Source organism: Neoarius graeffei, chromosome 6 (genome assembly GCF_027579695.1).
Source record: "Neoarius graeffei isolate fNeoGra1 chromosome 6, fNeoGra1.pri, whole genome shotgun sequence".
NCBI lineage: Eukaryota > Metazoa > Chordata > Actinopteri > Siluriformes > Ariidae > Neoarius > Neoarius graeffei.
Window position 1 is genome coordinate 52,672,305 of NC_083574.1, and position 14,881 is coordinate 52,687,185.

Here is a 14,881-nt window from a genome sequence, read left to right on the forward strand (position 1 = left end):
GGTGTGTGTCATTTGCGGCGTGCATGTGTGAGTCAGCTCGGAGCATGCACTGTCCAGAGTACGCCTGAGAGTGCTTCTGTTGTGACAACTAGACTATAGAGACTATAGTATAATGTTATGGTCTAGCGTGACTTCTTGGTCAATTTGTTTGTATTTCTCCACAAAAATGATGTCAATGCAGTATTAAAAAAGGAACCAAAATAAAATAGTGGCTAGTTTATTGCTTGTTTATTTAATATACGGTATTTACCTACTTATCTTCCATCATTTTGATGTGTGACACGGTACGCCGTCGTGCTGAATCCTAGGTCACACAGCACCGCCCTTGTTTTTGTCTCCTAAAACAGCCATGTACCTGGCTAATCCAGTATGGCCATGCCCGGGGAAATGGCCCAACGGACTGATGTTACAACTTTAACATGTTTTTTAAGCTAAAGTCTACTTAATTTTTTTCATCTAGGACATCTTGTATTAACGTATAATGATGACATTTCATAACCCCGTCATTTCAAAATTTCCTGGTCAATCACTTTAAACCCTTATGTAGAACAGACACTCCTGGTGTGTTTGGTAGCAATAAAGTGTCTTTAGGGCCTTCCTGCATGTGTGTGGGGAGAGAGAGAGAGAGAGAGAGAGAGAGAGAGACTGATCTGGAAAGAAGTGTTGTAAAACTCATGAATAACCTTACAGTAACTCAAGCCCATTTCTGATGACCTGTCAACAATCCACGCTGAACACTTGCTCTGTGCACCTGAGCATAAACCTGCTGGGCATAGAGCTGTCTGTCTAGCATGTGCTTTACACCATGACAGCCCCTTCTGACACCCCCCCCCCCCCCCCCAAAAAAAAAAAAAAAAGTTGTCTTGCTGTACTATAATGAATGGACTCTGTACATAAGCTCTGTGTCTCTATAAACATGAAGGCTGCTATCGCAGTACTTTATACGTAACATTATTTGCACTGGATCAGTATAATGATTAAAATGCAATATAATAGTGTATTGATGGATACAGTATTGATAAACGACACACCCGGGGCTGTGCAATGAATGATAGTTCAGCCACGACATAGTATATGAGGACACAAAGGAAGAACAGTGTTTTCTTTTCATTATAAAATTGCGAACCCTATTTGATCCTTTATCATAATATTAAACGAAATAACTCTAATATCAATGAATCGTTTAAAAGTGCACAGATTGCAAAAATGCTTGGAAAATACAAAAGAAAAGCTAGATAGATACTGTGACTAAAGTTACAGTGGTTTGCGCTAGCTCTTACAAACCAGGACATCTGGTCACTGTACCTTCTAGATCTGGAATGGTAAAAGATACAGAATGACGCTTAGTGAGGAAAAAAGCCCATTTTTCATTCCAGTTCATGGATCATTCCGGTTTGGTGATCCGGATCAGCACCAAAAGTCATAGCAACTTAATTCAGCCCAGAGGTATTCTTCATATGAAATTTGGTGATGATTGGTTGAAAACTGAGGGAGAAAGAGCATCCTAAAAACATTAGGATAATAATAATAATAATAATAATAATAATACAAGAATGGAAAGAAAGGTTAAGTTCTGTCAGCTGATAATCAGTGTGCGTTTTGTGATAAGTTTATATCCGAGTCCACAGCAGGTGATCTGACTGGTTTGTAAAACACCGGACCAAATCGTTGCGGTCTTACCTAGTTTCCCCTTTAAGTCTACTGTCAGCTCTCACATCTGCATCTCAGATGACCGACATGTCTCTCAATCTGAGGTCCAGTGTAAACACCCTTCAGCCACACAGTCACCAGTGAACAGCACTTGCACATGAGTGGGTTGTCAACTATGCTTCTTTACCTTACAGGAGGAAACTGGAGTGTACACGTTATTGAGGAGTTCGTGACTAACCTGCAGCTCGGTCTGGAAGAAGAACTTCTGCGGACACTGTGAGCAATCGTAGATCTTGTCTTCCTGCCCGTGCACGGCGAAGATGTGCTGCTGCAGCTTATTGGCCTGGACGAACACTAGAGGATGGGCAAAGGGAAGGTGAGAATCAGATGATTAATAAAACTTTCAGTCACTCTCAGGGAAAAGTGATGTCAGATGGTGATCGAGTTGGTGGATGAGCCCAAATCATACGAGACAACACCAAAGACTTCGAACTTTAGTGCAACAGAATGCAAAAACGCATGGAAATGATGCAAGCAAACACATGGGGTGAGGGAAAAAAAAACGTGTTCTGCGTCTCTGCGTGAGAAAGAAGGATGATGTAAAGAAATGGGTGGAGGGATGGAAACTGTACTGTGCCCTCACGGACTTGTGATATTTATCAATAAATCATCCCCCACCCCTCCACCCAGGAGTTCTGTTCCTATGTTTCTATTTTTCCCCCCATTTCAGTAAACTTAACTTGCAATGTGTGTGTAGAAAACATGAATTATTAAAACTCCCTAAAGGAAAGGCAGTCCCTTACTTATTCATAAGCCACACAGGAATAAAGTTAAAGTTAAAAAAGGAGGAGAGTAGAGAGATGGACCAAAAAAAATGAGAGAGAAAGAAGAGATCACAAGGACAAGAATGAGCAGGACAAACTGTCGGACAACATGAGACACACCAGGGAGATGGAAATGGAAAAATAAACAGTGACTCACTGTTTGAGAGAAAAAACAACAACACAGATTTAAAAAAAAAAAAAGCTCAAGGAGTTTAAGAGTATTTAACAGGTCAGTGTTTGGATTGAAAAGATGGAGGGGAAAAAAAACAAAGTCAGGTGAATATGGCAGAAAATAGAGGGCTGGGGTTGAAGAGTTAGACCTGTAACACCAGTCAGTAAAGCTGACAAGCTCAAATAATGATTTCTGATTCCCAAACGTCAGCTGACAAGCGGCTCAAAGTGACTTTCAAAAGTGTCCATGAAAATAACACACACACAAACATAGCTAAAAGCACACGCACAGAGAGAGCTCTACCCTGGAGAGGCTGAGCGGATTACATCACTTCTCTATAAAGCTGCCCTTTATTGCTGCCCTCTGCTAATGCTCTCTGCTAAACACACATACACACACACTCATGTGTACACTCTCACACACATACATACATGTCACCGGCTCAGTTTAAAGACCTTCAAAGCTTTAACACAATCGCTAAGCCTTTTAAATTGCCATAGGTATAAATGCGGCGCAGTAACAGAGAGCCTCAAAAAGCTCACGGGGAGCATTCTCATGTCATGCCTCCCAAATCAGTTATTTTCCCTCCTGACACTGCTACATCGTCTCTTAACCTCTGCAGAGGTGCTAACATTATTAACAAGAAAATCCTAGAAGGCAGAAAAGAAAAACAAAGGAAATTGGCTCACAAGACGAGGTTTGTGAATTCAAAGGTCAAAGGTCATGTCGATGAAGCTGGCGAGACGCAAACGTAACCGTGTCCATTACGTCTCGTGCTGTTTCCTTTAACGGTTTGACTTTTCTTTTACCAGGAGAGTTTTATTTAATGCCTTATCTGAAAAAGCAGAAAAGTGTCGCTTGGAGGTGTCTCATGTATCGTCATAAATATTGTCACTGGCTAAAGTGTAGATGTTGCACTGCTTATTTTGTGACAAATATTTAAAAAGGACAGATGCAAGAAATATATAAATAAATTGGTTATGAAAATCCAGTATATTTAAGTTCATGATCTGTCATTTTTTACATTTGGTAGCATCTTTATGTTTAATGTTAGTTGGTTGTGTATGTGTGTGTGTGTGTGTGTGTGTGTGTGTGTTGCTCTGAACTACACCGTTACTGACGAGGTTGATAGTGTAATGTTAGTGGCCATTCAATTTGCCAAAAAAGAAAAGAAGTAGGTAATGCTTCTATGGTATTTATGAAGGTCGCTTCCAAATAAAACCTTAAAGTAAGTGAAGAAGAATAAAAAAAAAAGCCAGTTATTTGGAAGAGCCTATAAATCGACAAGCTTTAAAATCAGAAGTGTGTCTGCTTTGAATGTGATAATATCAGGGCTCGACATTAATGGTAGTTCGACTGTCCGGGACAATCAAATGTTTGGTCCGGACAAGTCAAATCTGCATCTACTTGTCTGATGGGATGAGTTGAATATTTGTTGAAAGTCACTGTTTTTATAGTAATTATTCAAAAGGTACATCAATAAAGTTCCAATAAAATTAGTTCAATCCCCTCAGTGATCCAGCCGGGTTATTGTTTACGAAATTCTGGGGAAGTCGAGTATAGCAGGTACGTGTGTAAAAATAACCACATTGTAATATCTAATTATAGCTTATTAGACTTTGAATTAGGGCAGCACAGTGGTGTAGTGGTTAGCACTGCCGCCTCACAGCAAGAAGATCCTGGGTTCGAGCCCAGCGGCCGATGGGGGCCTTTCTGTGCAGAGTTTGCATGTTCTCCCCGTGTCTGCGTGGGTTTCCTCCGGGTGCTCTGGTTTCCCCCCACAGTCCAAAGGCATGCAGGTTAGGCTAATTGGTGGCTCTAAATTGACTGTGAGTGTGAATGGTTGTTTGTCTCTGTGTCAGCCCTGTGATGACCTGGCGACTTGTCCAGGGTGTACCCTGCCTCTCACCCATAGTCAGCTGGGATAGGCTCCAGCTTCCCTGTGACCCTGTAGAACAGGATAAGCAGCTACAGATAATGGATGGATGGATAGACTTTGAATTAATCAAAATCAGAGAAATGACGATCAAATACCTCAGTGAAATAAATATCTGTGGTGAATCTTCATTTCATTGTATTTTTCTTTTGTATGATTCACGTTAACCATCACAAATGTCATAAAATATTTCATAGAATTTTATGACAGTGTGCTGAACTCACTTATGGTTTGTTTTCATTCACAGCATGATTCTGTCACCCTTATCATGTACAACTCATTTTCTTTCAGTTTAATTTCTTTAAATTAATTTATACTTAAGGATAAAACCTTACTACTCACCTTCAGAGCTCTCCATAACCTCGCTCCTTCTTACATCAGTGATCTTCTGACCCTTTGTACTCTATCCCGCTCTCAGATCCTCTAGCCATAATCTCCTTGCTGTTCCTTGCACGAGACTCTCTACCCTGGGTGGCAGGTCCTTCAGCGCCACGGCCCCCAAGCTCTGGAATTCCCTTCCTCAACCCCTCCGTGACTGCTCTTATTTTCCTTTCTTCAAATCTCATCTCAAAACCTTTCTGTTTCATGAACACTTCTCCTCCACCACTGCATAAACTCACCACTTTTTAGCAACTTTTGTGTGTGTGTGTGTTGTTTTCTTTGAGCGACCTTGAGTTTGAGAAAGGCGCTATATACCGTAAATGTAAATTATTTTTATTATTACTTCAGGTTTTACTGGATGAATCAAGATCTAACTTTATTTCCTCCAGAAGCTTTGAGTTTGGGTGAGTATGACTCTTAAAACTGCAGATCAGGTAATGGGTTAGAACAACACACGCACCATAATGGGGCACTGGAGGGTTTTTGTTTATTGTTACAGTTAAAGTTTGAATTTTATTGAAAAATTATACATCATTAAAGCATAATGATTATTATGACTATACCTGCTGCTTGATAAACTTTCTTAATCACTTTCCTTTCATTGAACTAGTAAATACATGGTAATAAAAAGTTTATGGTCAGGACAAGAGAATTAAAAAATGAATGTTGAGCCTTGATATGCCTGATTTTAATCGGTTGGTGAAGACCATAAGGCTGATGGATGGATGTGCTGTTGAATGTGTCGGTTGTCCAGAAAGCTCAAAGGGCTAGTGGACATTCCAGGCTCGAGTTGCCTAGGAATCCCTCTTGTATATTTATTTTTATTCTATCCACATTCACTGGATATGAGCAATAGCACGCTCTGATTGGCTACTCTACTACTAGGATATCAGCTCATATATCATGAGTAGAGAACAAAATGGTGGAGCGTGTTGCTGAATCAGCCGAGGACAAAATAAAAACTGTACTTGAAAACAAAAACCCCAAAAATACACACAAAAAAAAGCGCAACAAAATATGGAATAAAAGTATTTGATGGTAATATCTTTTTATTTTCCAAGAATTATTATTATAGCATTTTTCACAAATTGCTACTGTCATTTTGCCTGTTTGTTTACATTCTAAGCGGAAATTATTTTGTCGGATGTTTTGTATGAAGTTTTTATTTATCGAATTTGCAAAAAATAAAAATAAAAATGCTCTGTTTCTCAAAATCCAGTGAACGTGGATATAATAAAACAGTTATTTCACTCAATCTCGTCGTACATGGCTTATAGCTGACTCGGTGCTACGTGCTTTGTCAGCCATCAGCTCATGTACAACTCGATTTCGTGGAATAATTTAAATAACTCAGTGTTGATGTCATGCATCAGCTAATGGTATCTTTCGCTCCCGTTGGTAGTCACCTAAATATTATCGCCTCATAGTTGAGATTATATTAACTCAGTACCCGCCCTCTTTGCATCACCAGTTGTTATTTCTCCTGTCATCGAATTTCATTGATGTTCCCTGGTCTGTGGTCGCCACATCACTGCTAGTCTCTTCCTAATTCTTCATCCTTCAATGATTTATCTGTTTAAAGGTCGTTTGTGCCTTCCTGAAGGATGCCCAGTGTCCTATTAGCTTTGTTCTGTCACTATGCCTCAGCGAACTGCATTACATACTATACAGTTACAGTGATCTCTGTTCTTAAATCCTGATGTTTGTACTTCAACAGCAACTGTGTTTTGTCTCATACTCGTATTCTAAACGTGATGATCATACTTCTCCTTGCTCTACTCCTCTCGCTTCTCCAGCTGGCTATGCTGGGGTAGTCAGAGTGGCATGCTCTGCCCAGGAGGCCTCCAGTCCCACCAGACATCTCAACAGGGAGGTCAGAACTCATTAACTTTACTATGAGTGCATCGGGAGATCCGGACTGCCCAGGACACCCTGACTCCTCCACGCTGACCTTTATTCCACCTTTATTATTCCTCTGCTTCCACATAAGATTCTGTCATAATATTTTCTTTCTGAATTATGTCCATAGAGAAATATATCCTGAATGGTAAAGTGCAGTCATTTTATTATTTTATTTCGTTGAAATAATATTCTGCTCTAAAGTCACGGCCAGGTGAGAAATTTCCAGTTCATATCTTCAGAAATAGTCAGAACGAGAAGATTCTCCTGTTCACTCCTTCTATTTTGTTTTTTTGCTGTGCACTGAAACTTAAGTCTGAAACTGTTGCTTACGTGAAAATTCCTTTCGACTGAAAGAAATGTTGCTGACACAAAGCGAGTATATCCGAGCCTTCACTCATACTATGGATATAAGGAGCTCAGACCTTTTACTTTTTCTGCTTATCTACAGTGGTGATTGAAAGTTTGTGAACCCTGTAGAATTTTCTATATTTCTGCAAAAATATGTGTCACAGTCCAGTCCAGTCCAGTTCATCCATACCTTAGATTGTGGGACTTCCACGCCGGCTCCAGGCCAGATCCAGGACAGGAATTCAGTCCTGCCTTGCTGAAGGCCATTTCCTGAAGCAGCACTCCCACACCTGCTACCACTCCTCTCCCATCAGCCAGGGCTTTTTAAGAACTGTTTGGAGCTACTCCATTTGCCAGACTGTCTCTTGTAGACTTTCCTCACCTCACTACAGCTCATTGGTATTGTGTCTTCTTGATTCCCCCTGCCTGAATTTTTCCTTGTTTTTCTGTCCATTTTTTTGTCCCTGTTTTCGCCTGCCTGTTCTTTTGGATTGTGTCTTTTGCTACCTCTGCCTGGATTTCTCTTGTCCTTGTGCTTATCAGTTTTTGTGAAGATTTTTCTGCCGTTTTTTTGTCCCTGATTGTGTCTACCTGCTCCTGTGTTTTTGACCTCCTGGCCTGTTTTTTGACTACCGATTTTTGCCTGAGCCCTACTGTACCTTTTGCCTTTCTGCCATCTACCTCATTTAAAGTTTTCTCTGTCATGATCCTACCTGGTGGCTTCTCTCTTCAGGTAACATCTCCACGCAACATTACCGGCCACGCCCGCACTCACTTCCTCTTATTAACTTTGAGTGACTGTCATTGGGGGCGGCACGGTGGTGTAGTGGTTAGCACTGTCGCCTCACAGCAAGAAGGTCCTGGGTTCGAGCCCCGGGGCTGGCGAGGGCCTTTCTGTGTGGAGTTTGCATGTTCTCCCCGTGTCCGCGTGGGTTTCCTCCGGGTGCTCCGGTTTCCCCCACAGTCCAAAGACATGCAGGTTAGGTTAACTGGTGACTCTAAATTGACCGTAGGTGTGAGTGTGAATGGTTGTCTGTGTCTATGTGTCAGCCCTGTGATGACCTGGCGACTTGTCCAGGGTGTACCCTGCCTTTCGCCCATAGTTAGCTGGGATAGGCTCCAGCTTGCCTGCGACCCTGTAGAAGGATAAAGCGGCTAGAGATAATGAGATGAGACTGTCATTGGCTGTTGCCGATCACCTGCTTCCCCCGTGTGTATTTAAGCTGCAGTCCTCCCAAGCCTCAGTGTCAGATCGTCTGCAACCCTCAGCCTGATAACCTGCTCAGTGTTTCTACTACTCTGACTCCTGATATTGTTCTGTTCCGTTTGACTCTGTCTGCTCTCCAGCCCCGGTAACCTGATCTGCCTTCTGTTCTGTCGACTCTGCCTCTTGCCTGCCCCTCCTGTACCTTCACCTGATCTCCAACTTGCTCAGCCCTACAGCCACACCTCTCTGACTACGCCTGGTCCCGTCTCATCTCTGAAGTTAAGCAGGGTTGGGCCTGGTCAATACTTGGATGGGAGACCTCAGACATCACCACCAGCCATCCCTGCCTCTCAGTTCTCCTGCCACTGGACTTCACCCACACACATTCTTCCAACTCCCCTTTCCCCTATTAATAAACTGTGGTTTGAGCGCATTTGATCTCCTCTCCTGTCTGTTCCGTGACATTCTCTTTACACTGCCTGTTTTCTGAGTCTGCTCTTGGGTCCTCACTTCACCTCAGCTCACCACCCTTGACAGCACAGTCTAGCCAACATGGACCCAGCTAAGAGCAGCGGTGCAGAAATGGGGAGCTCTCCTTGGGACCCACCAACAGGACTGAATCAAAACCTTGTCACCATCTCTGACACTTTCAATATTGTCACTCAGCTACAACAGCTTCAAGTAATGTCTGCTCCTACACAACCCCCTCTACCTACTGCTCCAGCCCTCTTCAGAGAGCCAAGACTTCCTGCCCCACAGCCATATGACAGAGAACCAGGTACCTGCAGATCATTTTTCTCAGTGCTCGCTAACCCTTGAGCTTCAACCACAGGCCTTCCCTACAAAGTGTTCGAGTGGCCTACACCATCACTCTCCTCACTGGCAAAGCTAGGGAGTGGGGAACAGCTATGTGGGATGCCAATGCACCATGCTGTGCCAGCTTCAAGGATTTCACAGAGGAGATGAGGTGAACCTTTGATCACTCTCTGTCTGGCAGAGAGGCAGCAAGAGAAATCATGGGGCTGTGGCAGGGTGCCTGGTCCACTTTTGACTATGCGATTGAGTTTCGCACTTTGGTGGCATCTTGTGGCTGGAATGAGTGCCTTGTTTGATGCATTTTTGAACAGGCTGTCAGACTCCATCAAGGATGAGCTGGTCTCATGAGAACTGCCACCTGATCTCCCCGGTCTCATGGACCTTGCCAGTCGTATTGACTCCCGGATCAGACAGCAGGTGAAAGAGAGAATTCGGACTAGTCTTGCTCCCCCTCAGCCTCCCATTGCTTCTGCTGAGCCAATGCAGGTAGACCGAGTCCGCATCTCACCTGAGGGATGACGGCGCCGTTGGGATATGAGGGCATGTTTTTATTGCAGACAGCTGGGGTATTTCTGCCAATCTTGCCCTTTAAAAGGAAGAGCCCACCAGTGAGTTTAGGGGCCCTGGTGGGCAATGTCCAGAATCAGCCCCTTACCGATCAACCGCTACTCCCAGTGGCCATTATCCATGGCAATCAGCCCCATGACCTCCAGGCACTCATTGATTCGGGGGCTGATAGAAACCTGATCTGCTCGACCACCACCAAGCGCCTGGGGATTCCACTACTGGCTCTGAACCCATCCTTCATTGTCCTGACCCTTAACAGTACTGGTCTGCCCACCGTCACCCATAGAACAGCTCCGGTCACCTTAAGTATTTCTGGCAACCACTCCTGAATCCATCCAGTTTTTTTTTTTTTTTGTCATGAGTAATCCCCATGTGCCCATAGTTCTTGATCTGCCCTGGCTAACTCTACATAACCCCCATGTCAATTGGACTAACAACACCATTTTAGGATGGAGTCAATTCTGTTTATTATCATGCCTGAGATCTGCCCTCCCTCACGCCGAGCTGCTCCAGCCCACCATTGGTGAATATCCTGACCTCTCTAATGTGCCTCCCGAGTATGACTTAACCTGTTTTATCAAGTCTCAAGCTGTTTCCCTTCCTCCCCATAGGCCCTATGACTGTGGAATTGACCTTCTCCCTGGGACTGCACCACCTAAGGGGTGACTTTACACTCTCTCTCTCTCTCTCTCTCCCCCCTTCTGAAAGGCAAGTCATGGATAAATACATCACCGAGTCCTTAGCAGCTGGAATTATTCGTCCCTCCTCTTCTCCTGCAGGGGCAGGATTATTTTTTGCGGAGAAGGACAAATCCTTGCGCCCTTGCATTGATTTCCATGGGCTAAATGACCTCTTCAAGAACTGTTACCCTACCTCTCATGTCTACGGCGTTTGAGTTACTCCAGGGAGCCCAGATTTTTACCAAGCTAGACCTGCGCAATGCTTACCACCTCATGAGGATCAGGGAAGGGGATGAATGGAAGATGGTGTTTAACACCCCCACGGGCCACTACGAAGATCTTGTGGTTCTGTTCAGCCTGACTAATGCTCTCGTGGTTTTCCAGGCTCTCGTTAATGATGTCCTGAGGGACTACCTTAATGTTTTTGTTTATCTGGACGATATATTGATATTTTTTCCCCGCTCCCTTGAAGAACACTGCATCCACATCAGGCAGGTCCTTCAGCGACTCCTGGAAAATACTCTTTGTTAAGGCCGAGAAATGTGAGTTCCATAGTTCTGTCTCCTTTCTGAATTTCATTATCTCCCCCGCACAGTTTCAGATGGACCCCCTGAAACTCAAGGCAGTTGCTGACTGGCCCACCCCATCCTCTCGGCGAGAACTCCAGTGGTTTCTTGGGTTTGCGAATTTCTACAGGAGATTCATCAGGAACTTTAGTACAGTGGCTGGGCCCCTCATGGCTCTAACATCCAGCTGAAAGGGACCTTGGTGGGAGGAAGGGGCCGAGAAGGCATTCTCCGAGCTCAAACGAAGGTCCATGTCAACACCTATACTCACCATTCCAGATCCGTCCCAGCAGTTTGTGGTTGAGGTCGATGCTTTGGAGTCAGGGGTGGGGGCCATATTGTCTCAGATCGGCTAGTGACAACAAGCTTCATCCTTGCTCCTTCTCTCGTCAGCTTTCCCCCTCTAAGAGAAACTATGACGTTGGCAATAGGGAACTGCTGGCTGTTAAACTGGCCTTGGAAGAACATTCGTTGGAGGGGTCAGACCTTCCCTTCATCGTATGGACAGATCACAAGAACCTCGAATACCTCAGGACTGCCAAGCACCTCAATTCTCACCAGGCCCGATGGTCTCTTTTCTTGCTTCAAGTTCACACTTTCCTTATACCCAGGCTCAAAGAATGGTAAGCCCGATGCCTTGTCCAGAATGTTTTCTCCCCTCCAGGAGGAATCAACCTCCCCTGAGACCATCCTTCCTCCACAGTGCCTGGTGGGGGCTGCTCTGTTAGAGGTGGAAACCCTAGTCCAGAAGGTCCATGAGCAGGGCCCAGTAATGTACCTCCTAACTATCTTTTTTTTTTTTGTTTCTGTGTGGGCACAGGTGTTGCAGTGGGGTCATGGTTCCAGAATGGCATGCCACCCAGGAGCAGCCCGGACTCTGGCACTCATCCAACAACATTTTTGGTGGCCATCCATCAAGGAGGATGTCCAGAGGCTTGTGGCAGCTTGTGACATCTGTGCCAGGAACAAGACTGGCAACAGACCCCCTGCCAGCCTGCTGAGACCCCTTCCTGTTCCCCACCGGCCCTGGTCACACACAGCCCTGGATTTTGTCACAGGACTCCCTAATTCAGGTGGCAATACTTGTATCCTCACTGTCAACCGTTTTTCTAAAGCTGTTCATTTTATCCCTCTGCCAAGCTTCCCACCACCAAGGAGACCACTAAATTGCTGATACTCCATGTTTTCCGTCTACACGGACTCCCCTCAGACATTGTATCAGACTGCAGACCCCAGTTCTTTACCCAATTCTGGAAGGCTTTCTGTAAACTCATTGGTGCTTCTTGCAGTCTGTCTTCAGGTTTTCACCCTCAGACCAATGGACAGATGGAACAGACCAACCAGGAGCTGGAAGTGGCTCTCAGGTGCATGGTGTCCAAGGACGCTGCCTCCTGGAGCAAGACCCTTCCCTGGATAGAGTACACTCACAACTCCTTACCCACCTCTACTATAGGTCTTTCCCCCTTCCAGTGCTCTCTGGGTTACAAACCACCACTCTTCCCCGTCCAAGAAGTGGCTGTGCCCTCTGCCCAGATGTTTGTGCGCCGCTGCAGGAGAACATGGGCATTGACCAGGAAAAAGCTCCTACATTCTGTCGATGTTTAAAGAGCAAGCTGACAAACACCGCTCGGTGGCTCCCATCTATCAGGTGGGGCAGCGGGTAATGATTCCCCAGCCTGAATTTTTTTTCCTTGCTTTTTCTGTCCTCTTTTTTTTGTCCACTTGCCCCTCAAGCTGGTCTCCCACAAATTGGCTCCCAAGTTCATAGGACCTTTCCCCATCTCCAAGGTAATAACCCCTACTCTGTAAGACTGTCTGTCTCTGCCTGTAACCATGTGCCATATTCACCCAACTTCCCATGTCTCCCAAGTCAAATCCCTTGTCTCCAGTTCCCTGTCCCCACCCTCCAAGCCCCCTCCTCCTCCCAGGTTCATACAGTGGTGCTTGAAAGTTTGTGAACCCTTTAGAATTTTCTATATTTCTGCATAAATATGACCTAAAACATCATCAGATTTCACACAAGTCCTCAAAGTAGATAAAGAGAACCCAGTTAAACAAATGAGACAAAAATATTATACTTGGTCATTTATTTATTGAGGAAAATGATCCAATATTACATATCTGTCAGTGGCAAAAGTATGTGGACCTTTGCTTTCAGTATCTGGTGTGACCCCCTTGTGCAGCAATAACTGCAACTAAACGTTTCCGGTAACTGTTGATCAGTCCTGCACACCGGCTTGGAGGAATTTTAGCCCATTCCTCCATACAGAACAGCTTCAACTCTGGGATGTTGGTGGGTTTCCTCACATGAACTGCTTGCTTGGGTCCTTCCACAACATTTCAATTAGATTAAGGTCAGGACTTTGACTTGGCCATTCCAAAACATTAACTTTATTCTTCTTTAACCATTCTTTGGTAGAACGACTTGTGTGCTTAGGGTCGTTGTCTTGCTGCATGACCCACCTTCTCTTGAGATTCAGTTCATGGACAGATGTCCTGACAGTTTCCTTTAGAATTCGCTGGTATAAATCAGAATTCATTGTTCCATCAATGATGGCAAGCCGTCCTGGCCCAGATGCAGCAAAACAGGCCCAAACCATGATACAACCACCACCATGTTTCACAGATGAGATGAGGTTCTTATGCTGGAATGCAGTGTTTTCCTTTCTCCAAACATAACACTTCTCATTTAAACCAAAAAGTTCTATTTTGGCCTATCTGTCCACAAAACATTTTTCCAATAGCCTTCTGGTTTGTCCACATTATCTTTAGCAAACTGCAGACAAGCAGCAATGTTCTTTTTGGAGAGCAGTGGCTTTCTCCTTGCAACCCTGCCATGCACACAATTGTTGTTCAGTGTTCTCCTGATGGTGGACTCATGAACATTAACATTAGCCAATGTGAGAGAGGCCTTCAGTTGCTTAGAAGTTACCCTGGGGTCCTTTGTGACCTCGCCGACTATTACACGCCTTGCTCTTGAAGTGATCTTTGTTGGTCGACCACTCCTGGGGAGGGTAACAATGGTCTTGAATTTCCTCCATTTGGACACAATCTGTCTGACTGTGGATTGGTGGAGTCCAAACTCTTTAGAGATGGCTTTGTAACCTTTTCCAGCCTGATGAGCATCAACAACTCTTTTTCCAAGTTCCTCAGAAATCTCCTTTGTTCGTGCCTTGATACACTTCCACAAACACGTGTTGTGAAGCTCAGACTTTGATAGATCCCTGTTCTTTAAATAAAACAGGGTGCCCACTCACACCTGAGTGTTGTCCCATTGATTGAAAACACCCAACTCTAATTTCACCTTCAAATTAACTGCTAATCCTAGAGGTTCACGTACTTTTGCCACTCACAGATCTGTAATATTGGATCATTTTCTTCAATAAATAAATTACCAAGTATAATATTTTTGTCTCATTTGTTTAACTTGGTTCTCTTTATCTACTTTTAGGACTTGTGTGAAAATCCGATGTTTTAGGTCATATTTATGCAGAAATATTGAAAATTCTAAAGGGTTCACAAACTTTCAAGCACCACTGTAGATGCTGGTGAGGTCTTCACTGCCAGGAGGTTGCTGAAGGTACAATGCCGAGTCAGAAGACTCAAGTACCTGGTTGATTGGGAGGGGTATGGTCCTGAGGAGACGAGCTGGGTTCCTGCCAGGTTTGTCATGGATCCCACCCTCATCACGGACTTCCACCAACAACACCCTGAGGCACTATCTAAGGTGCCTGGAGGCACCCGTTGGGGGTACTGTCACAGTCCAGTCCATCCATGCCTTAGATTGTGGGACTTCCACGCCGGCTCCAGGCCAGATCCAGGACAGGAATTC

The 14,881-nt window shown here is 44.5% G+C and overlaps 1 protein-coding gene across 3 annotated transcripts in view; it reads right to left on the reverse strand.

Annotated features, from left to right (window-relative positions):
• znf423 (zinc finger protein 423) overlaps window positions 1-14,881 on the reverse strand; it is a 334,445-nt gene that overhangs the window by 59,260 nt on the left and 260,304 nt on the right. For all 3 annotated transcript variants that reach the window (XM_060923838.1, XM_060923836.1, XM_060923839.1), the window contains one exon: window positions 1,889-2,004. In XM_060923838.1, the coding sequence (XP_060779821.1) occupies window positions 1,889-2,004 (116 nt within the window). The remainder of the gene's footprint in view (window positions 1-1,888; window positions 2,005-14,881) is intronic.